Genomic DNA, 19,651 nt, shown 5'->3' with positions numbered 1-19,651 from the left:
TTCAGATTAACGTTTATAAGCCGCATAGTCTAATCTGGGACTACACTTTACACCTTGACTGAAAGAAACTTCTTTTAAACGAAAACTTTAATGAAAGCGGAAAATGGTACTCCTGATTAGCCTGTGCGGACTGCACTAGGTACGGTAAAAAAGCACGTCGGTAAATATATTAGGCGTAGGAAGTAATCCAGATGGCTGAAGGCTTCTCGTAAAAATACAACACATTTCTATCTTTCTGACTATCTGTCTGTCAGTAAGTTAGTCTGTCTGTTTGTCTGTCTGTCAGTCTGCCTGCCTGGCTGCCTGCCTGTCTGTTTGTCTGTCTATTTGTAGGTGTGTCTGTCTGTCTTTCTGTCTGTCTGTCTTTCTTTCTTTCTATCTTTCTGTCTTCCTGCCTGCCTGTCTATTGTCTGTCTGTCTGGCTGTGTGTCTGTATTTCTGTGTCTGTCTGTCTGTCTGTCTTTTCTTTTTTCTTTCTTTCTTTCTTTCTTTCTTTCTTTCTTTCTTTCTTTCTTTCTTTCTTTCTTTCTTTCTTTCTTTCTTTCTTTCTTTCTTTCTTTCTTTCTATTAAATACACTAAAACGAATATACCCGATGTAATGTTTTTTGTAGGCATTACGTAAAGGGGTAAGTGATACACTGACGGGATGGATTTTCGGCACGTCGCCATTCGTGCGGTTCCTTGTGTCGCCCTTCATTGGGCGATCGGTAAATTTCTTTCTTTCTTTCTTTCTTTTTGTTTAATACAGGAAAACTAATATACCCGATGTAATGTTTTTGTAGGCATTACGTAAAGGGTAAGTGATACACTGTCGGGATGGATTTTCGGCACGTCGCCATTCGTGCGGTTCTTTGTGTCGCCCTTCATTGGGCGATCGGTAAATATACCATCTTAGATGTATTTTTGATTATATATCTGTATAGTGAGTACAAAGTCATTTATTGAATACCAGGTCGTCACTTTGACAATCAGAGGAAAAAAGAAACTTAAGAGACACTATCAGGAGCAAAACTATTGTTAACCTCCGGTTTTCTTATATATACCGAGAGTAATCACTTGCCTACGCATTTCTGGTCAATTATGTAAACATAAACAATTATTAAAACTGTGACTCAATCATTTATAAAACATCACGGTGGCGGAATTCTAATGGGAGGCGGGCGAGGCATGGTCAGGGGTGATAACCCCCAAAAAGGGTTAGGGTAAGGGTTAGGGTTAGGGGTCGGGTTAGGGTTAGGGTTGGGTTTAGGCTAACCCAAACCCTAACCCGACCCCTAACACTAACCCTAACCCTAACCCTCTAACCCCCCCCCCCCCCCTTGCGCAATACCATACCATGCCTCGCCCGTTGTCGTTTTCCGCCTCCCAATTCTAATGGGAGAATGTCTATCGTTAAAAACTCGCTTCCGGGACTCATTTTTTCAAGTCTCTGTAGTTATGCTAGTTATGTCCTTACTTTGGGTAACACAAACTTCGTTCCATAAACGCGTGTTATCTATTTTTCATAATGTCACATAAGGCATTGTATATTTTAGAAGTACCGTAAATACTCTTAGTTTTCGGACACTTACAAAAAATAATGTTCATGTCCGAAAATTAAGATACTAAAACTATTCAAAAAGTACGAGTGTCCGAAAATTAAGAGACATATATGTTATGTTTGTTTGTCAACTATTATATTGATATATTGAAATAAAACCAATTAATAGATGTGCACTAATTGTATTGTGTTGCACCCCCTTTTCTCTGCTTTAAATAAAATACAACTTCACTTATGTGCAATTTCTTACCTGAAAATTATATTGGTATTAAATGGTATATAACCAACAACCATACTGCTTCCTGAATACGATATCATTTCAAATGCTGTTGAGTGAAACGATTGTCTTTTACCGGTATACATGGTAATCTACCCAATAATGCAATTGTTATGGTCCATTGCCCTCACGGCTTTCGGTGCTAGGTTTTATGACTTTTATCCGGTTGTATGATCGAAGGGTCCCAGATAAGCGAAAACAGGGCAGAAATCTAGTAAAATAGCGCTGTAAAATATACTGTCCGAAAAAATAGAGTAATTAATTATGGACGTAAACATGTATGTCTGAAAATATAGAGTCATGAAAAATAATTATTTTGGCTAAAAAGGGGGATGTCGCGCAAAACATCGAGAATCGCTTCGTGTGTCTATTGTCGCGGTCTGAAATTAGACCGCGATACACGAGATTCGGATAATATGGGCGATATTTGAATAATAAAATATCGTGCGTGGCCGCGACTGTAGCGCAAATATCGCGAATCTCTTCGTGTATCTAGTGTCGCCCTTTGAACGCGAGACACGACACACAAAGCGATACGTGATATTTTTCGCGGCAGTCGCGGCGACGCACGATATTTTTCGCGACAGTCGCGGCCACGCACAATATTTTTCGCGCCAGTCGCGGCGACGCACGATAGTTTGCGCGACAGTCGCGGCAAGGCATGATATATTTAACACGATATATCGCCTTTTGGGCTACCTACACAAGGGCGATATATCGTGTTAAATATATCGTGCGTCGCCGCGACTGTCGCGCAAAATATCGTGCGTCGCCGCGACTGTCGCGAAAAATATCGCTTCGTGTGTCTAGTTTCGCCCTTGATGAAAGAAGGGCGAGATTATCTATGGCCCTATCCGGATTCCGTAGAAAATCGTAAGATGTCGAGTTTGATTTCGTACCTATTAAACACGAGGGCGACTTATGTAAAAGCCAAACACTATAGGCAAATACTGGTTGCTTTTTTATTGATACGTAACGATAGTGCGAATATTTTATCGATTCCAATATTTTATAAATATTATTCCATATATAAATAAACGATGCTATCGTTTGTGGCTGCATGTGTTTTTGTAATAAGTAGTGGAATGCCTGTAATTCATTTATGTTCTTTAACGGATTCGTTCACAGTTTTTTTTTACTTTCAAAATTATACAATTATTATTAATAGTTAATAATTATAATATGCATATAAGTAAATACAAAAAATGTCTTAATTTATTACGAAAGCAAGATAAACAGTTGAAAAAAAATCAACCTTATTGTGACTTGAAGCGCTAAACTTAAGGAGCGAAGGCTAACGATTAACCACTGTGGTAAATACTATAAACTGCGTATTTTAAATGCTAGATTAGCTATACGACTATTTGCCAAACTATCGATGAAAAAAGTTTCAAACACATAACAATTCTCACGATTTCGATTGGTGATTATCGGTTAATGAGCCGATAACTTTAACATGTTTCTCATAAGATTGTATGCTTGTCTGCTTATTTGAATAATAAACATGCTTTATTTTTTAGCTCACCTCAGCACAAATTTAGCATAAATGATCGCCTTTTTTCAGCGATTTGCGTTGCCATATAATTAACATTGTTAACACTTAAAAGGCCATGTTATTGCCCAATATTCATGCAATTTGGTTAAAACACGTGTCTCAATCTTTTCTTGGCCAAGTTCGAAACAGGGTCACGTGAGGTCAAATACTGGGTCACTAGGTAAAATTTAAAATGTTAATACACATGTATAGACCAATCGTCATAAAACTTTGTCAGAACATGTGTTCTAATAATATCCAAGCTGAGTTTGATAATGGTTCCGGTTCGTTTGAAAACATGGCCATCAGGAGGCGGATCAGTTTTACTTATATAGCTTAAGTAAAACCTTGTTAACATAGTTGATGTCACATTTAAACCCAATCACCATGAAACTTGGTCAAAGCATGTGTTTTTCTACTTATATTATTGCCGAGTACGAATATGGGTCCATTTTGTTGACCAGGCTGGCCAGGAGGCGGGGCAGTTTTCCTTATATGGTTATAGTGAAAGATTGTTAATACCAAGTTCATGCGTTCTAGGAACACATAGGGTGTGGTGAAAGCGCAATTATAGGTACGGCGCATACGTATTGAAGACCGCTATGGCATACTTAAGTGCATCGTGAGCCTCCATCGGATTCACCGCCCCCAGGGGACTTCTTAAGGCTGGTGGTTACATAATCGTAACAATAAATACTGCGTATTTCTTTGTGAAAATGTTTTGATATACTGGAAGTTCTGTGTTGTTGAAACATTTTATCACGGTTGCATTAAAACATAGCTGTATGATCCCCATACAAACACATGGTTAAATCAGTATGAGGTTTGATATGAATGTTTGGTATACAATATATTTCATGGACAGGCTTTCATATAAAATAAGTATTATGTAGGGATATACATAGTTGATATTTTTTATGTTGAACGTATATGCAGAAATTGTCAAAATTGTTTACATGTGATACATTTGTTATAAATCGCTGTACAACCTAAATTCTTCTTCTACACACTTACATACATGTTATATTTTTTAACACACTACACCTATGTAACTCCTATATCATATATATGTGTTGCTAATTAAGATTAAAATGTAAAATATTTGAATTATACATCTCTATTTACTGTAAACATATTAAATTCTTGCCACAGATAGTACTTATACAATATCAATGCTTGCCGATACAATTTTCTCTTATTTTGACATTTGTCTAATAATGATAAACAATGTGTAACTATGTTCATTTCAAGACACCCTGGCAATGCCGTAACAAGGGCTCCACCCATCTTAATATTTTTCAGCACTTAAGTTCAGGAAACCCACTTGACTAGTTTACCAAGCACAGGTGTGCCTTACTCCAGTCATTGCTTGCACTGTAAATGACACCCTTCCTAATTTAGATGATCTACTAGCTATGATCAGAACTCTGTATGTATACCTATCGTCCTATGGAGGTGGTTTGTGTGTGTAAGAATTGCCTGCTCATGCTCCTCATATTGTGAAAATGCACAGAGGTTTACCAGGATCAATTTTATGTTGCCGTCTAGAATGTAAAAAATATGTGTGTTTTGTTTCTCTGACTTTTACATTTTGGAATAATTTTTATGCTGCACACTGAAACTTTAATGATCAAGAAATCTGTAAAGATAGTGTTTGCTAACATGAGAACCGTTGTCAATCAGTGTGTGAAGCACGAGGATACATAACTTTTCTTCTTAATGAAACTTCACAGAAATGATCCTTAGATGACACTCTTGCACAGTTGTTTAAATTGTTCAAGTGCATATATATATATATATATATATATATATATATATATATATATATATATATATATATATATATATATATATATAGGTCATCAGAGCTATAAAAATAAAAGAGAAAAATTAAACTTCAAACATCTTCAACTATATCAAAATCACAAGGGTAAGCATGTCAATATTTAGTGTGTTACATCTTCTATTAGTCCTCTGCTCAGTTAAGTCACATCATGTCACTGGGGCTGAAAATGACAACGCCCAGGGGTCACATACGTATATAGTAAAATAACTGTAAGAATCTTCTGTTTTCGAACGAAAATGTTCAAAGATGAAACATTTAAGATAAAACATTGTTAAACTGTCCTTAACAATCTTTGTTGAATTAATACTCTAGGTCTCAAAGTCACCATCCTCGAGGATGCTAGAACCCGGATATGTACATAGCGAACAATCTGAAACCGCAATGACCAATGATTTGGTATTTGTCATGTTACATGGTGGTCCTCAACGAAGTTTGTACAAAACATGCCTAACCGGTCAGAAAAAGTTTTACCTCTAGTAACCTTTTAATTGTTTCCCTTATATGTATGGAGTAAATCCTTCAAAAACATCTTATCCTCTGAAGTTTCAAGACCCACAGATTGTGTATAGGACAACTGGTTTTCCACAATATCGTTAAAATCGCGCCCCTTTGGGTAAAAACTTTGCCGTTCACTGGGAGTTACTTTTGTCTATTATATGTTTATAGTGTACATTTTAAAAATCTCGTCCATTGAAACCTCAAGGCCCAGAGGTTTCGTACTGATTATGTTAATTGCATGGTGGTCTCTACATGTCCCTTAGGTCTAACTTGGCCCTGTCCTGGTTATTTGCTAACATAAAACACACAATCCATAAGGCATAACAGTTCTACTTATATGGCTATTATGCAATCATATTAAAACTCTGGAAGTAATAGTGTTTGCCGAATAATCATGTTTATCAGAACGTACGTTTTATAACAAATAGGCTGATTTCGTAAATGGTTACAGAAGCACCACAAAAGCTGCTCAAACTTAGTGCATTTCCATCGGATTTCAGGTGCGCGACCTTAGGCCTTTGGAACTATTTTCGGAATATTGTTTTTTTTCTGAAGTCTTAACAAGTCCCTTTGATTGATTAGAAGGTAAATAAGTATGATATTAGCTTGAAACACGTTTCTTATGTCATCATTCAGGTCCCCCACACTGGTGTGAAGTTCATGTTCCTCGTCGGAATGTTCCTATTCAGTGAATGTACCGTCCTTTTTGGGTCGGTAAAATGATAACGTGTTTGCCAAATGTTTATCTACTTTTTGTATGAACGTTATTTATTCATTAAAGTCTTAAACACACTAATTGTCCATGTACATTATAGATGTATAACCATCTTAATAGTTTTTCTAATTAAATTATTCTGTTTAGATTGTATATGTTTTAATTCATAGACACACTCATCGTGCATATCTATGTATATAGCTGTAGTCCTAAAAGTTCATGTTATTAAGAATAGGCATAGACTAGTTCGAATAAGTTTGTATAGTATACTAACACTCATACATCACAGATATGTATTATATTATTTGCAGAATCCATTTGTTTAAACAGTTTATGATTGGTTTACCAATACGTGTGTAGTTTGAAGAAGGAAAAAGTATTTGAAAACATGGTCAACGTGACATTAATAGGCTCTTTTTAACTGTAATAAAAATCTGACTGATATGCGCTTATGTTTTGATATCAGTCCAATTCTTATGCAATTCAAAATAGTGTATTATTTAAAAAGTATCTTGAATTCAACACCACCCAGTTCTGTCGGTACACATGGTCTCTTTGCACATTAGGGCCTTGACCTATGTCCCCACTGACAACGGTAACGGAGCCTTCGTAGCGTTGGCGTTTTGTCTCCAAGTGTTCAAGTCCGTCGGTGTTGCGTGCGCATCCAAGGCTTCGTATACGCTGATTTTCCATTCGTTCCCTGACAACGTCTCAACCATGTTCCTACGTACATGAGTATTTAACAGAACTAAATTGTTATATTCTCTTTACAACCGATCACCTGGCTTTTATTAATAATTGTACTATTCAGATAGATTGGAGCTCAGTGTTCATTGTCCAATTTACGAAAAAGTATCTTAACACGTTCAACATCGCTTGGGTTACGAAAATATCGGCTATTATTCAACAATAAAACACAAAGCAATAATTGGTCAGTTGGTCTGTTGGTTTACATTTCACTTTTTATCCTTTTGTTGTCGATGAATGTCGGTAAACAGTTAACAATGTCAAGTGAACGAAATACTTTATCTCCCAAGCATTGATTCCAAATGTAAATAAAGAAAGCCGGAAAAAATTTATGATCATGATGATGATTATGACAATGATGATGTTAACGATGATGATGAGATTATGATGATGATGAGGCGTTTATCACGATGATGGTATCTAAATGGTATTCATAAATTTCTCATTCACATACCAGTATATCCAGTTATAACTTGTTTATTTCAGGGCTGGTGTGAGATCTTATCAGGGATAGGACTGTTGTCGGGACCATCTATAGGCGGCGTTCTATACGGGGTAGGCGGCTTAACTATACATGGTGGTGCGCCCATCATTGCCGTTTCGATAGCAAAAATGTCATTCTGCTAAATTTTCAGTATTAACATTATTTACATTGTCATTTACATTTATATTAATGCTATCAATATGTGACTTATAAACAGGTGCGTCAATTATATTCAATATCGGCCTTTTCTGGCAATGTTGAGGAACGTTACATGGACAAAATTGTAAAATTCACATTTTAAAATTTTCTAAATTGCGAAAATTGTACTTTTATAATATTTTTAATTTGAAAATTAGAACGGATAAACAAAGCGTATTTGTTTGGTGTTATCAATTTAATTACAAAGCTAGCAGAAAGTCCCACTTTGTAAACAATATTTTCAACGATAAATGTCGAACATTCAAAATACAAGGTCATTCTAAAAAATTGAAAATCGTATGTTAAACAAAGTGTTTTCCAATAACACCCCCGGAAACTCGATCTGATGTTAACAGTTCGACCTGCTTGGAAAAGTTACCGATAACTTTGGCTAAATTTCGGTAGGGCAAGTAAATCTAGTTCTATAATTGTTTAAAGGCATTTTTAAGTTAAAATATCTTTTGGTATATGCAAAGGAGGCATTATCATGTATGTTAGAAAAATCCTGGTAATTATTATTCAGGATTTATTGAAATATGGCTATTTGAAGTCGACAATGCAGGGATTTGTCCCTTATTTAGCACTTTATTTGCAAATTTCTTTAAAGGTATGCCGGTGAAAAAGTTTTTGCAACGAAAATGATATCAACCAATGTCCCCCGAGTAACATATCCGCCAGGGATTCTTAACAAAATTCGTATTGGTGGAGAAATTAGACTTTAAATTCAACATGTTAATGAAAAAATGATATGACCCGGTGCAGTGCCAAAGATGTCAAGATATGACAGGATTGCAGTTCAATTATAAACTTAAAAGCTCACTATTACAGCTGATTTATGCGCTTTGCATGCTTGTTCCTTGCACTGAGACTTTTCATACTTACTGTTTGGTTACTGTTTGAAATAATTGTGGAGTAAATGATACTCTTACGTAGAAAACATACACATAATGTCCGCAACACTTGCACTGGACTCCCTCAATTGTTCAATCCCCATTGACTGTCATAGATAATACACCTTATCAAAGTTTATATATTCTGACATTAATTAGAGACTCCAGCGCTACGTTTATTAATTAAAGGAACACGCTGACCATTTTTGGAATAAACATGATTAAATATAAATATATAATAAAAATAAATTAATAGATATGGTTGTATCCTTGCCAAATTCCTACACATGAAAGCTGAATATGTATACATTTTCAAGATGTTTGGACTTCAGCCGGCTGACATATTTTGAAATCATAGTTTTATCAGTTATTACATGAATACATTATCAATTTGAAACATTTGTCACGAAAAATTACTTGTTTACTCGAACATTAGCTGACCAACAAGAGAGCAATATTTATTATCAGCTATCGTAATTATGTCCAATGGTTTTAAATAAATAGTCTGTTCACATATTATTTACTGGTGTTTACGTCATACAACATTATTTTTCCATGTCTCTGTTGACATATTTAATAAAAAAAATGCATCAAACGGTTGCAAACATGCATTTGAGTTTACTGGTTGGCAGCATTTGAATTACATGACACGATTTTCCGTTGCCATAGAAATTACTCACTGTGCACAACTTGTCTACTTTCTTGACCAAAAAACTTTTTATTTTTCAAACATTTACATGAGATATTTGCCATCTATTTAAAACAGGCATTTTATCTTGATTAAACAGTAGGAAAAGATTTCCAGTAAACAAATTCTCGCTTAATTTTGATTTTGCTAGAGACTCAGATTAAAAATTTAATATTGCATTTGCTCTGTCCTATTTTTGCCGTATACACTGTTAAATCATTACCCTTATCTCATTATTTTTGTTTCAGGTCAACATGTTTGCCTTTACTTGCTTTTACTGTCCCAAGAAGTTTATATTATTGGAAGAAACTGTCAAACACATTAGCATTCGTCACAAAAACGACACAATGCGTTACAAGCAGCTGGAACTTGATAGTGCTACAGCGATATTCCTTCTAACCGAGACATACGTTCGTATGAGCCTTCACAGTGTTACAGTTATTGAACCGCTCACAACAGTTCCTGCACTCATTTGGTAACAAATTACCATGTGTATTGGTGTGATCATCTCTGCTATCCTTTCATACAAATGTTTTCTCACACCTTGGAAGCGAGTACTTGACGCTTTTTGAAGGACTACCAATATCATGTATAGGCTAGTGCCTCTCAAGTGAATATTTGGAAGAAAACTTTTTTCCACATTGTACACATAGACGAGATGCATGCTTATCAGTTTTGTGTTATAATAGCTGCGTTTCCTCATAAAAAATAATTTACATGAACCACAGTTGTACTGGGTTCCAGATGCACTGGTGTCATGGACATTCATGTGCCGTTTTACTATACTTATAGTACGTACTTATACGTTTTTCCACACACCCTACATTTAAACATGTTTGCGAGCACCTCTTCTTCCTTTGAAACTTCCAAGAAAGACCCATCCAGTAAACTTGTGTCATTGTCATCCTCATGAGTAATTCTGACTGAAATAATTTGTCTTCCTCCATGTCTGAAATAAACAAGTTTAGCGTAAGTGTGTAGGCATTTGAAACCTAAAGTGCGAAGGTACGAATTTAAACTTACGTGCATTCAAAGAACTGAGATTCTATCAAAATATTTTATTTTGTTGTCAATTCATCTTAAAATACCTCTATTGTTAGGCTATTATCGACTAAGTGTTTTAAACATACATGATTTTAGTGTATCAAACAAAATGCATCCGACGTAAAACGGTATAGACTCTATAGACTCTCCCTGTTTCTGTACAGTGCACAGAATGAACAGGCGAAAGTTTTTTTTAAATATTTTAGGGCAGATAAAAGCCATGAAACAAGCTTATAATTGTTCGATAATATCAATAAGCATATAGATATTTACCCTTAAGATTATTATGTTTTATAATAACATTACTTAATAAGTTAATATTGATTCGAGCATAAAACATTTGAAGAGAGAGAGAGAGAGAGAGAGAGAGAGAGGGAGGGAAGGAGAGAGAGGGCGGACGGACGTTCTAACGAGAGGTACATGATGGGGTTATTCCTTTGATGTTTCTTTGATCTTTTTTTAACCCCACAAGTATATTTTAACCCCGTAAGAGCGTTTTTTTACGGAATGAATCTTATATTGTGTCAACCCCCTACTGTAGCTCTGGTATGTACGGACAGACAGATAGACACTGACAGAGACAGACACAGAGAAGAGAAGCAGAGTGAGAGAGATTCACGACATGTGTGCGCGAGCCGTTAGTTAATCTTGACGATTTCTCTCAATATGCGTTTTACGCTCAAAAGGAAAGTACGCCAAAGTTATTCATGTTATGATTTGCTGAAATCTGGCTGAATATATTCCGTCAATGCATGCGGCTTCAACAGATGAGAATTGCTTGTTATCTATGAACATGCACATAAGAAGGAGGCTTGGATTGGGTTTTTTAAATTTATGTTTACATTTTGCATATATCATTACCAAAAAGAACGAAAATAAAGACATTGACACACGTGTATTGTTGGAGATGTTTGCAAAGCTGTCATCTTTAAGTCATGTATCATTGATCCAAATTTAGTTCAGATTTATGAAATTCTACCCATAATTAGAACTATAGGCCGAAAATATTAATATTAAGGTTTAGATTGCCTAACTGACGTATGATCTTTACCTGTATAAATCAATTGCTTTACATTTACAATGATTTTCAAACAAAAAAAAAGATACAAATTAGCTGGCAAACAACTAAGCTTCAGAGCGGATATAATTATGAAACCTGAAAGTTTAATTAAAATGATCTAAAATGCATCAGAGTGGGCATAAATCAGCTGTAATAGTCATGTATCATTGATCCAAATTTAGTTCAGATTTATGAAATTCTACCCATAATTAGAACTATAGGCAGAAAATATTAATATTAAGGTTTAGATTGCCTAACTGACGTATGATCTTTACCTGTATAAATCAATTGCTTTACATTTACAATGATTTTCAAACAAAAAAAAGATACAAATTAGCTGGCAAACAACTAAGCTTCAGAGCGGATATAATTATGAAACCTGAAAGTTTAATTAAAATGATATAAAATGCATCAGAGTGGGCATAAATCAGCTGTTATAGTGAGCATTTAAGTTTATAAATGAACTGCACTCCTGACATATCTACACATCTTTGGCACTGCATCGGGTTATATATTTTTTTCATCAACATGTTGAATGTAAAGTCGAATTTCTCCACCAATACGAATTTTTTTGTAAGAAACCATGGCGGATATGTTACTCGGGTTACATTGGTTGATATCATTTTCGTCGCAAAAACTTTTTCACTGGCATACCTTTAAAGAAATGTGTAAATAAAGTGCTAAATAAGGGACAAATCCCTGCATCGTCGAATTCAAATAGCCATATTTCAATAAATCCTGAATAATAATAACCATGATAATGCCTCCTTTGCATTTTTTAATGCAAAAGATATTTTAATTAAAAAATACCTTCAAACAATTATAGAACTGGATTTACTTACACTACCGAAATTCAGCCAAATTTATCGGAAACTTTTCCAAGCAGGTCGAACTTTACACATCAGATCGCGTTTCCGAAAGTGAATAAGGAATTGTTGGCTTTATATAGGATTAAAATATGCACGCATGGCTTTTGGAAAGTGTCCAACTAAAGAACCCGTGAAATGAGTAGAAAAAGACAAAAGTAAATAATATTTTGCCGATTCTTGAATATCCAACTGGGTTGCATATCGTTAGCGACATTTCTGGCGTGTGCCATTTGCACATATTTCCTTTACGAACTTAACGTGTTGATTGAACTTTAGATGGTAAAACGTCGATCAGAGAGGTTCGCGAGTTCAAAACTCTTCAACTTAACATAACTTGTGTGTAATCGGCAATGAAATAATTGATACAGCCTGTCTCCCACTGTCGATGAATCAAATACAATAGATGTCAGTTACCCACAAAACATTCGAAATAAGTTCTAGATCGGTTAAAAAGGTCCAGGAAGATTTTAGTTGGTTTACTAACTGCATTGATATGATAAAGTTTTCATCGCCAATTGAAGTCTACGGCAAATACTAAAGGGCCATCCCAGAAATCGTTACAGCCAATCGGTAAAATCTTTTTATATTAGAAATTTGGCTTAACATCATAGTCAGTCTGTAAATTTGAACATTTGTGTTCATTATTATAGGACTTTTTTCGTACTTCTGTTTTCAGCTAGGCGGGTTCACACTTCCGTTCGTCTCTGTCGGCGGCCTAGGAATGCCGTGCATCCCACTGGTGGCGTATGCAGTACCCTCCTCGACGTCAGGTAAGGTTACGGCAATTTTAATTTTTTTTAGAAAAGACAGAAACTAGATTTATATTAATGTTACAAGTTCCTTAAAGCCCAAAGTAAGAGATCCTAATTTTTCATTAAAATTTCATGAATATTTAAAACGAAATCAAAATAATAAAACTTATATTAAGGTATAACACAAAATAACAGTAATGGAACCTTTAATCTTATGCAAAAAGTGAATTTGGCGATTAAAGAAGACAGATACGCTGTTTAACATGTCCAGTTCCAGAAGAAATTCTGGAATGTCAAAAAAGTCTAACGAACGTGTGGCCAAACAGACATACGAAGGAACGAACGATTTAACAAAACACGATTTTATTGGTAGATCCACATGTCTATCAATCACTATTCTTTCAGATTGTCAGACGCTTTTGAAAGAGGCGAACAAGAAGAGCCTTACGAGGGATCTCATGTGTCAGACGAGGGCTCTCCTGATCTGCCTCACAGTGGTTTGCAGCATCGCCGTGTGGTCAATACTTGACCCAATCCTTGAGCCCTTCCTCAGAAAAGTAAGTAAGGCCAGACTTTTTTGACGCGCTCTCTTACTCACGCACACATACACACGAACGCACGCCTGCAAACACTCAACTATATATTGTGCATTAAGCTTATGGTTATGATCATATCATGATAATAAAGGTGATATTGATAATGATATGATTAACACTGCATCAAATATTTTTAGTTGTGTTCATGATGATGATGATGATACTTATATTTATCCTGTTATCACCATACAATTCAAGCTGCCACCGGAAATGATCGGCGTGATTTTTCTCGTCATGGCGACAACGTACGCCGCGTCTTCGCCGCTTTGGGGATGGCTGTCTGATAAAGTTGTGAGCAATAAAGATAAGACTTATACGGTCTGTGTTAATTACTGTACGCAGCTGACAACCAAACATAGTACCCTACTTCAGGGCAGATAAATACGACATGTAATGAGCAAACTTTATGAGTTTTTTGTCAAAGTACTGCGGATGTGGTTGGTCTGTTTGGAATGTCTATTTGTTTGATTGTTAAGAGGGCTTGTTAAGAAAATTGTTTTTGGTTACGAGTACTAAATGGACATACTTATTCCAATACATAATATGTGCATAAGTTGAATCAGAGGTATGGGGGAACGCGGTAGAAAGCAATACTTGTTGGTATAGATCGCCAACAATAACCTGCTGCATGCGAACTCTAATAGCATATCTGATACTCTTGTTATTTGTCTTAAATTCATTCTGTTTTGTTCGTGCACAAGCCTTAGGAATTTACAATCTCCATAATCGCAATTTAGTCAGTTATCGCTTTTGGCCTGGGGCGTAGTCCCATGGCCATAGCAATGATACCAATTTCTGAGCCTATCCAAATTGGCTGGCTGCCAAAAACCAAATTCCCAAAACTCCGATTTACCACTTAATTCATGCGCAATAAAAGTAGTTATTCGCAGATCTCAATAACCCGCCTTGTAAATACAGAACATCGCTATATAACATGACAGTGTCATAAAAAGTGTAAAAAAAATATTAAAATATTAGTTGTTAAAATTATCGTTCTTTCTTAGTTTGTTTCTTGCACTATTTATTGTTGACGTTTTGAGCCAATTTAATGCGCATTGATACGTAAAAAGTTACTTTCCGGTGACAGATTGTAAACAAACCAAACGAAAGCCAATTCGGTATCTCAGATCGCTGTAATCGTGGTATAAATAGTAAGTTTCAATTCAAATTTATGTTTAAAACTGCTTTTCATTTGATTGTTACATCTATATCGTTATTTTATTGATGTTTGAACTTGACCTCGTGAGTTGTCACATAATTTCGCGACCCGGAAATATTTGTCATTAAAAGTTTAGACATTCTTCGGAGTGAGTTGTGCTTTTAAAACTGTATTCAGCATGATTTTATTGGTATTGTACATATATTCTGTTGTAGAAAGACATTTTTAAATTTTCTAGCTTGTATTTATGTGTGCTTTTCCTGTAAATATTGATTGAAATTCTTCAGTTACCTTCACACTAGAATATCAGCTTCTGAAAACTTTAGAACAGCAATGTTAACAGCATTTTGCAAGCCAGTTTAGTATAAAATTCTTAAATCTTCAAATGATAAAAAAGAGTATTATTTTGAACCATTTGTTGCGTTTCCATTATAGCACCGTGTAAGAGCGTTGTGATTTGTCATTGCTCAGTGTTGTGTTGTCCAGTTTCAGTGTTCAGTGATTAAGTTTAGTGGCTGTGTTGTTTAGTGAATTATTGTGTTGATACATTATGCCCGTATTTGTTTATAGATTTTTATGCCCCCGGTAGGGTGGCCTATAGCAGTTGAACTGTCCGTCAGTCAGTCAGTATGTCAGTCTGTCCGTCCGTCCGAACACTTTTATGGTCATAACTTTTAATATTTCAATTTTCAATATTTAACATAGCAACTTGATATTTGGCATGCATGTGCATCTCATGGAGCTGCACATTTTGAGTGGTGAAAGGTGAAGGTGAAGGTCATCCTTCAAGGTCAACTGTCTAATATATGGCGTCAGTCCGTCCGTCCGAAAACTTTAACATTGGCCATAACTTTTTCACTATTGATGATAGCAACTTGATATTTGGCATGCACGTGTATCTCCTGGAGCTGAACATTTTGAGTGGTGAAAGGTGAAGGTCAATGTCATCCTTCAAGGTCAAATGTCTAATATATGGCGTCTGTCCGTCCGTCCGAAAACTTTAACATTGGCCATAACTTGTTCACTATTGATGATAGCAACTTGATATTTGGCATGCATGTGTATCTCTTGGAGCTGAACATTTTGAGTGGTAAAATGTGAAGGTCAAGGTCATTCTTCAAGGTCAAATGTCAAATATTCCGTCCGTCCGAAAACTTTAACATTTGGCCATAACTTTTTAAATATTGAAGATAGCGACTTGATAATGGTCATGCATGTGTATCTCCTGGAGCTGAACATTTTGAGTGGTGGAAGGTGAAAATCAAGGTCATACTTCAAGGTCAAATGTCAAATATTCCGTCCGTCCACAAACTTTAACATTGGCCATAACTTTTTAAATATTGACGATAGCAACTTGATATTTGGCATGCATGTGTATCTCATGGAGCTGCACATTTTGAGTGGTGAAAGGTCAAGGTCATCCTTCAAGCTCAAGGTCAAAGGTCAAATTTTGCAATATTGAAGGTAGCAACTAGATATTTAAAAATGCATGCGTATCTCATGGAGCTGCACATTTTTGAGTGGTGAAAGGTCAAGGCCATCCTTCAAGGTCAAAGGTTGAATAGATGGCTTCAAAGCGGCGAAATAGGGGGCATTGTGTTTCCGACAAACACATCTCTTGTTGTATTATAAACCAGTTAGCATTTGTAAATTTGATCACATTCAACCGTTTCTGATAAAACAGTGAAATTAAATTACTCACATTTTATTTAAAGCCTCTATAACGCTCAAAATCAACGAAAAGTTCGTACAATATTTCGTAAAATAAAGTTAAACAATTAAAAATCAGTGTTCCTTATGGCAATTGCCGAAATTTCAACTCCAGATGTGGTCTGGTAAAATAGATGTTTGTAGATCCTAAATGCTCGTTTTTGACGATGCTGCTTCAGCATCGTCTAAGTTATCATACTATGGAAAAATTCTTCACAATGGCGAGCTATGTAAAAGACCGAGCCAGTCCGATTGAGATAGTGTCGATTTTCTAATCGGCATATCTCGCTGATTAGCATTAGTAACATTCTCCAGCAGAGTTGTCGTTTATGCCTCAACATAGGGTACGACTATATGACTCATATCGGCGGAGATGACTGAAAAGTGCGGATATGAACAGATAATGGTTTTTAAAATGTATTTGCCTTTATTTTTGTTATATGAAAATCGTTTTGTGACAAAAATACACGTCGCGTATGTGTAATGTTACGATCGAATGAATTTAAAAGCGTTTTTAATTGGCATTTTAATTTCAGTAACTCCAAAATTAATATCCGCGAATATGAACGACCAGTCAGACCACCGCTTTTATTTAATTGCTCTATTTTGAGGCAGTCTTAACATATTTATCACAAATTGTAAATTTTTAATTCAACAGTGATTTGTTCATAACAAAACTATTCGTTCATATCCGCGGATATGAGCCATATACGCATTTTAGACGGACCGCTCAAGGTCATACAACAATGGCCGCGCCCATGAGAGAATCTTCACACTCGTGTCAAAACTTTCTTACAGCGTACATCGGCTTGTTTGGCTATTTAGAAACTGTCATTTAGGATATATGAGTTATTTATTAACTAAATCTCCGCTAATGTCAACAATGGATTGAATTCGAAGGATGCATTCGATGTGAATGCAGGACTTTCTTGATCTTGACAGCTTTACACGGCAAAACTGGTATTTTTAGTTATCAATTTAAGTCACATTTGCTTTGTAAATTGTATTCGAGCATTTTGCGACTTATTGAATGACTATGATACCCGATATCAACATATCACATGGGATTTGCAGATCATCAAGCTGTCCTGAAAACATTGATTCCAAAGTCTTTACTCATATTACGGGTTGGTATTATTTCTTCTTTCTATTTTAGTACAGTCGATTGGTGTATAGCGGATTTTAGTGAGTAACGGATAGGTTAAAAGTTTGTTTGCAAAATACTTTTATTTATGTAAAGATTTATAGTGTTGTATAAATTGAATACAAAATGCCTATCATTGTTCAGTCAATTCGTGTTTTAGTTGACGTGTGTCAATGTTTAACTTAAAATTGTTTCTTTTTTCGAAAGCAAAACAAGGTCACGTTATGTACGCACCGTTTTTGTGACGAAAGGAAAAGTGAATACGTATGGTTTCCTGAATTTTGCAGATTTTGTTTGGTAAACATTATGTTCATTGGTAAACATTATGTTCATTATGTAATATTGTAGTATAATGTGTCCTTTCTAAAAGTAAGAATGCTCAGAAACCAAATTGATGCGTACCACATAAAATAAGCATGAGAGCTGCAACTCGTGATTTAGTGAATAACAGACATGTGGCGACACATATTCGGGAATGTGGGGATTGTCTCAAACTAAATGAAAACTCAATTGAAGTTGTCCAATACACATGTGGGTAGCGCGTGGCAATGATATTTATTAATAAAAACATAATTTTGAATGAAAAATAATAAAATTTTACTGAAAAATCGATTTCTCTGAAAACATAGTTTTCACTATCAAATATATATAACAAGGTATTCAACTCGCTTTGAACAGCCATTACTTCATCAATTGTGCAGCGATTTCCATGAACTCAGTCTTCTTAAACGCAGACATGAACTTCCTTTTCTGGAAATGTACATATCTTGCAATATGTTTTACAAATGCTGGGTAAAATTTCAACAAATAACACGATACACATGTAATCCAATAAAGACCTAAGCGATCCGGTAATTGCGGAATCAGTTTACCAGTACTGACATTAAGGCGATTGTGGCCAGTTTGGATCCAGATCAGCCTGCAGTCGCTTGAAAGCTGTTTGCTTAAAAGCGGTTTACCATTATTTGCATAAGTCAGAGGTTAATTCCGCCACGCCAGGTCAACAAATACGCACAATATCTATGAGTTAGTGGTCGATAGGCGCATAATTTGTTATAAATAATAATAATAATGTTCAATAAATACACTCAATATCTATTAGTTAGCGGTCGATAGTCGGATAATTTGGTATAAATAATAATAGTAATGTTCAATGTCAAATATCTCTAAAAGCAACATATGTAAGGCGTCTTCTGATTGTCTAACACTCAAGGGTCAGTAAAGACTGAACGTCGAATTACAGTTTTGTACATCGAAGTACAAAAAATGTACTTCGACGTACATGTTGTACGTCAAAGTACATTTCTCTTTTTACCTACTAGGTCTTGTTGACTTTCGACCCAAATGGTACGCCATAAATGTGTATTCATACTATTGCCTTCGAGGTACTTATCCGATGTTTGAAGGAAAAGGCCAAGAATGTGCGATTGTGGGTCAAGTTCCCCAGTGGTACTACGTCCCCGTATCCCCATTTTTTTTCCGTACCAAAATTTTTTCGTACCCAATTTTTTTTTCGTACCCAATTTTTTTTTCGTTCCAAAATTGTGTTCGTACCCAATTTTTTTTCGTTCCCAATATTTTTTCGTACCCATTTTTTTCGTACTCTAATTTTGTTTCGTAACCAAATTTTTTTGTTGGCATGATTTTTTTCGTTCCCAAAATTTTTTTACCAAATTTTTTTTCCTACCCACATACACAATTGTGATGTAGATCAACTTAAATTGAGGATGTATTGTCCTCTGTGGTAATGAAAAGGTCGATTGACCGGACGGACTCGTATGACTTAGAGGAATGAACAAACACCTGAACAGATGTGACATATAAATAAGGTATGGTATTATAGACTGAAATGAAAGGGTATTTAATCGTTTATTTTGCAAAAACATGATGACATCTGTT

The 19,651-nt window shown here is 35.5% G+C and overlaps 1 protein-coding gene across 1 annotated transcript; it reads left to right on the top strand.

Moving 5' to 3' along the window:
- The first annotated feature begins 7,636 nt into the window (after nt 1–7,636).
- On the top strand, nt 7,637–16,611 carry LOC127854723 (MFS-type transporter SLC18B1-like). Its single transcript, XM_052389785.1, has 4 exons — nt 7,637–7,713; nt 13,068–13,161; nt 13,549–13,700; nt 13,938–16,611. Exons 2-4 carry the CDS (start codon nt 13,113–13,115, stop codon nt 14,118–14,120), a joined length of 384 nt encoding a protein of 127 aa, XP_052245745.1. The 5' UTR covers nt 7,637–7,713; nt 13,068–13,112; the 3' UTR covers nt 14,121–16,611.
- Nucleotides 16,612–19,651: the final 3,040 nt, after the last annotated feature.

The sequence above is a fragment of the Dreissena polymorpha genome, chromosome 1, assembly GCF_020536995.1.
Source record: "Dreissena polymorpha isolate Duluth1 chromosome 1, UMN_Dpol_1.0, whole genome shotgun sequence".
Lineage (NCBI taxonomy): Eukaryota > Metazoa > Mollusca > Bivalvia > Myida > Dreissenidae > Dreissena > Dreissena polymorpha.
Note: the sequence above shows the minus strand (reverse complement) of the source record. Positions and strands in the feature narration are given on the sequence as shown.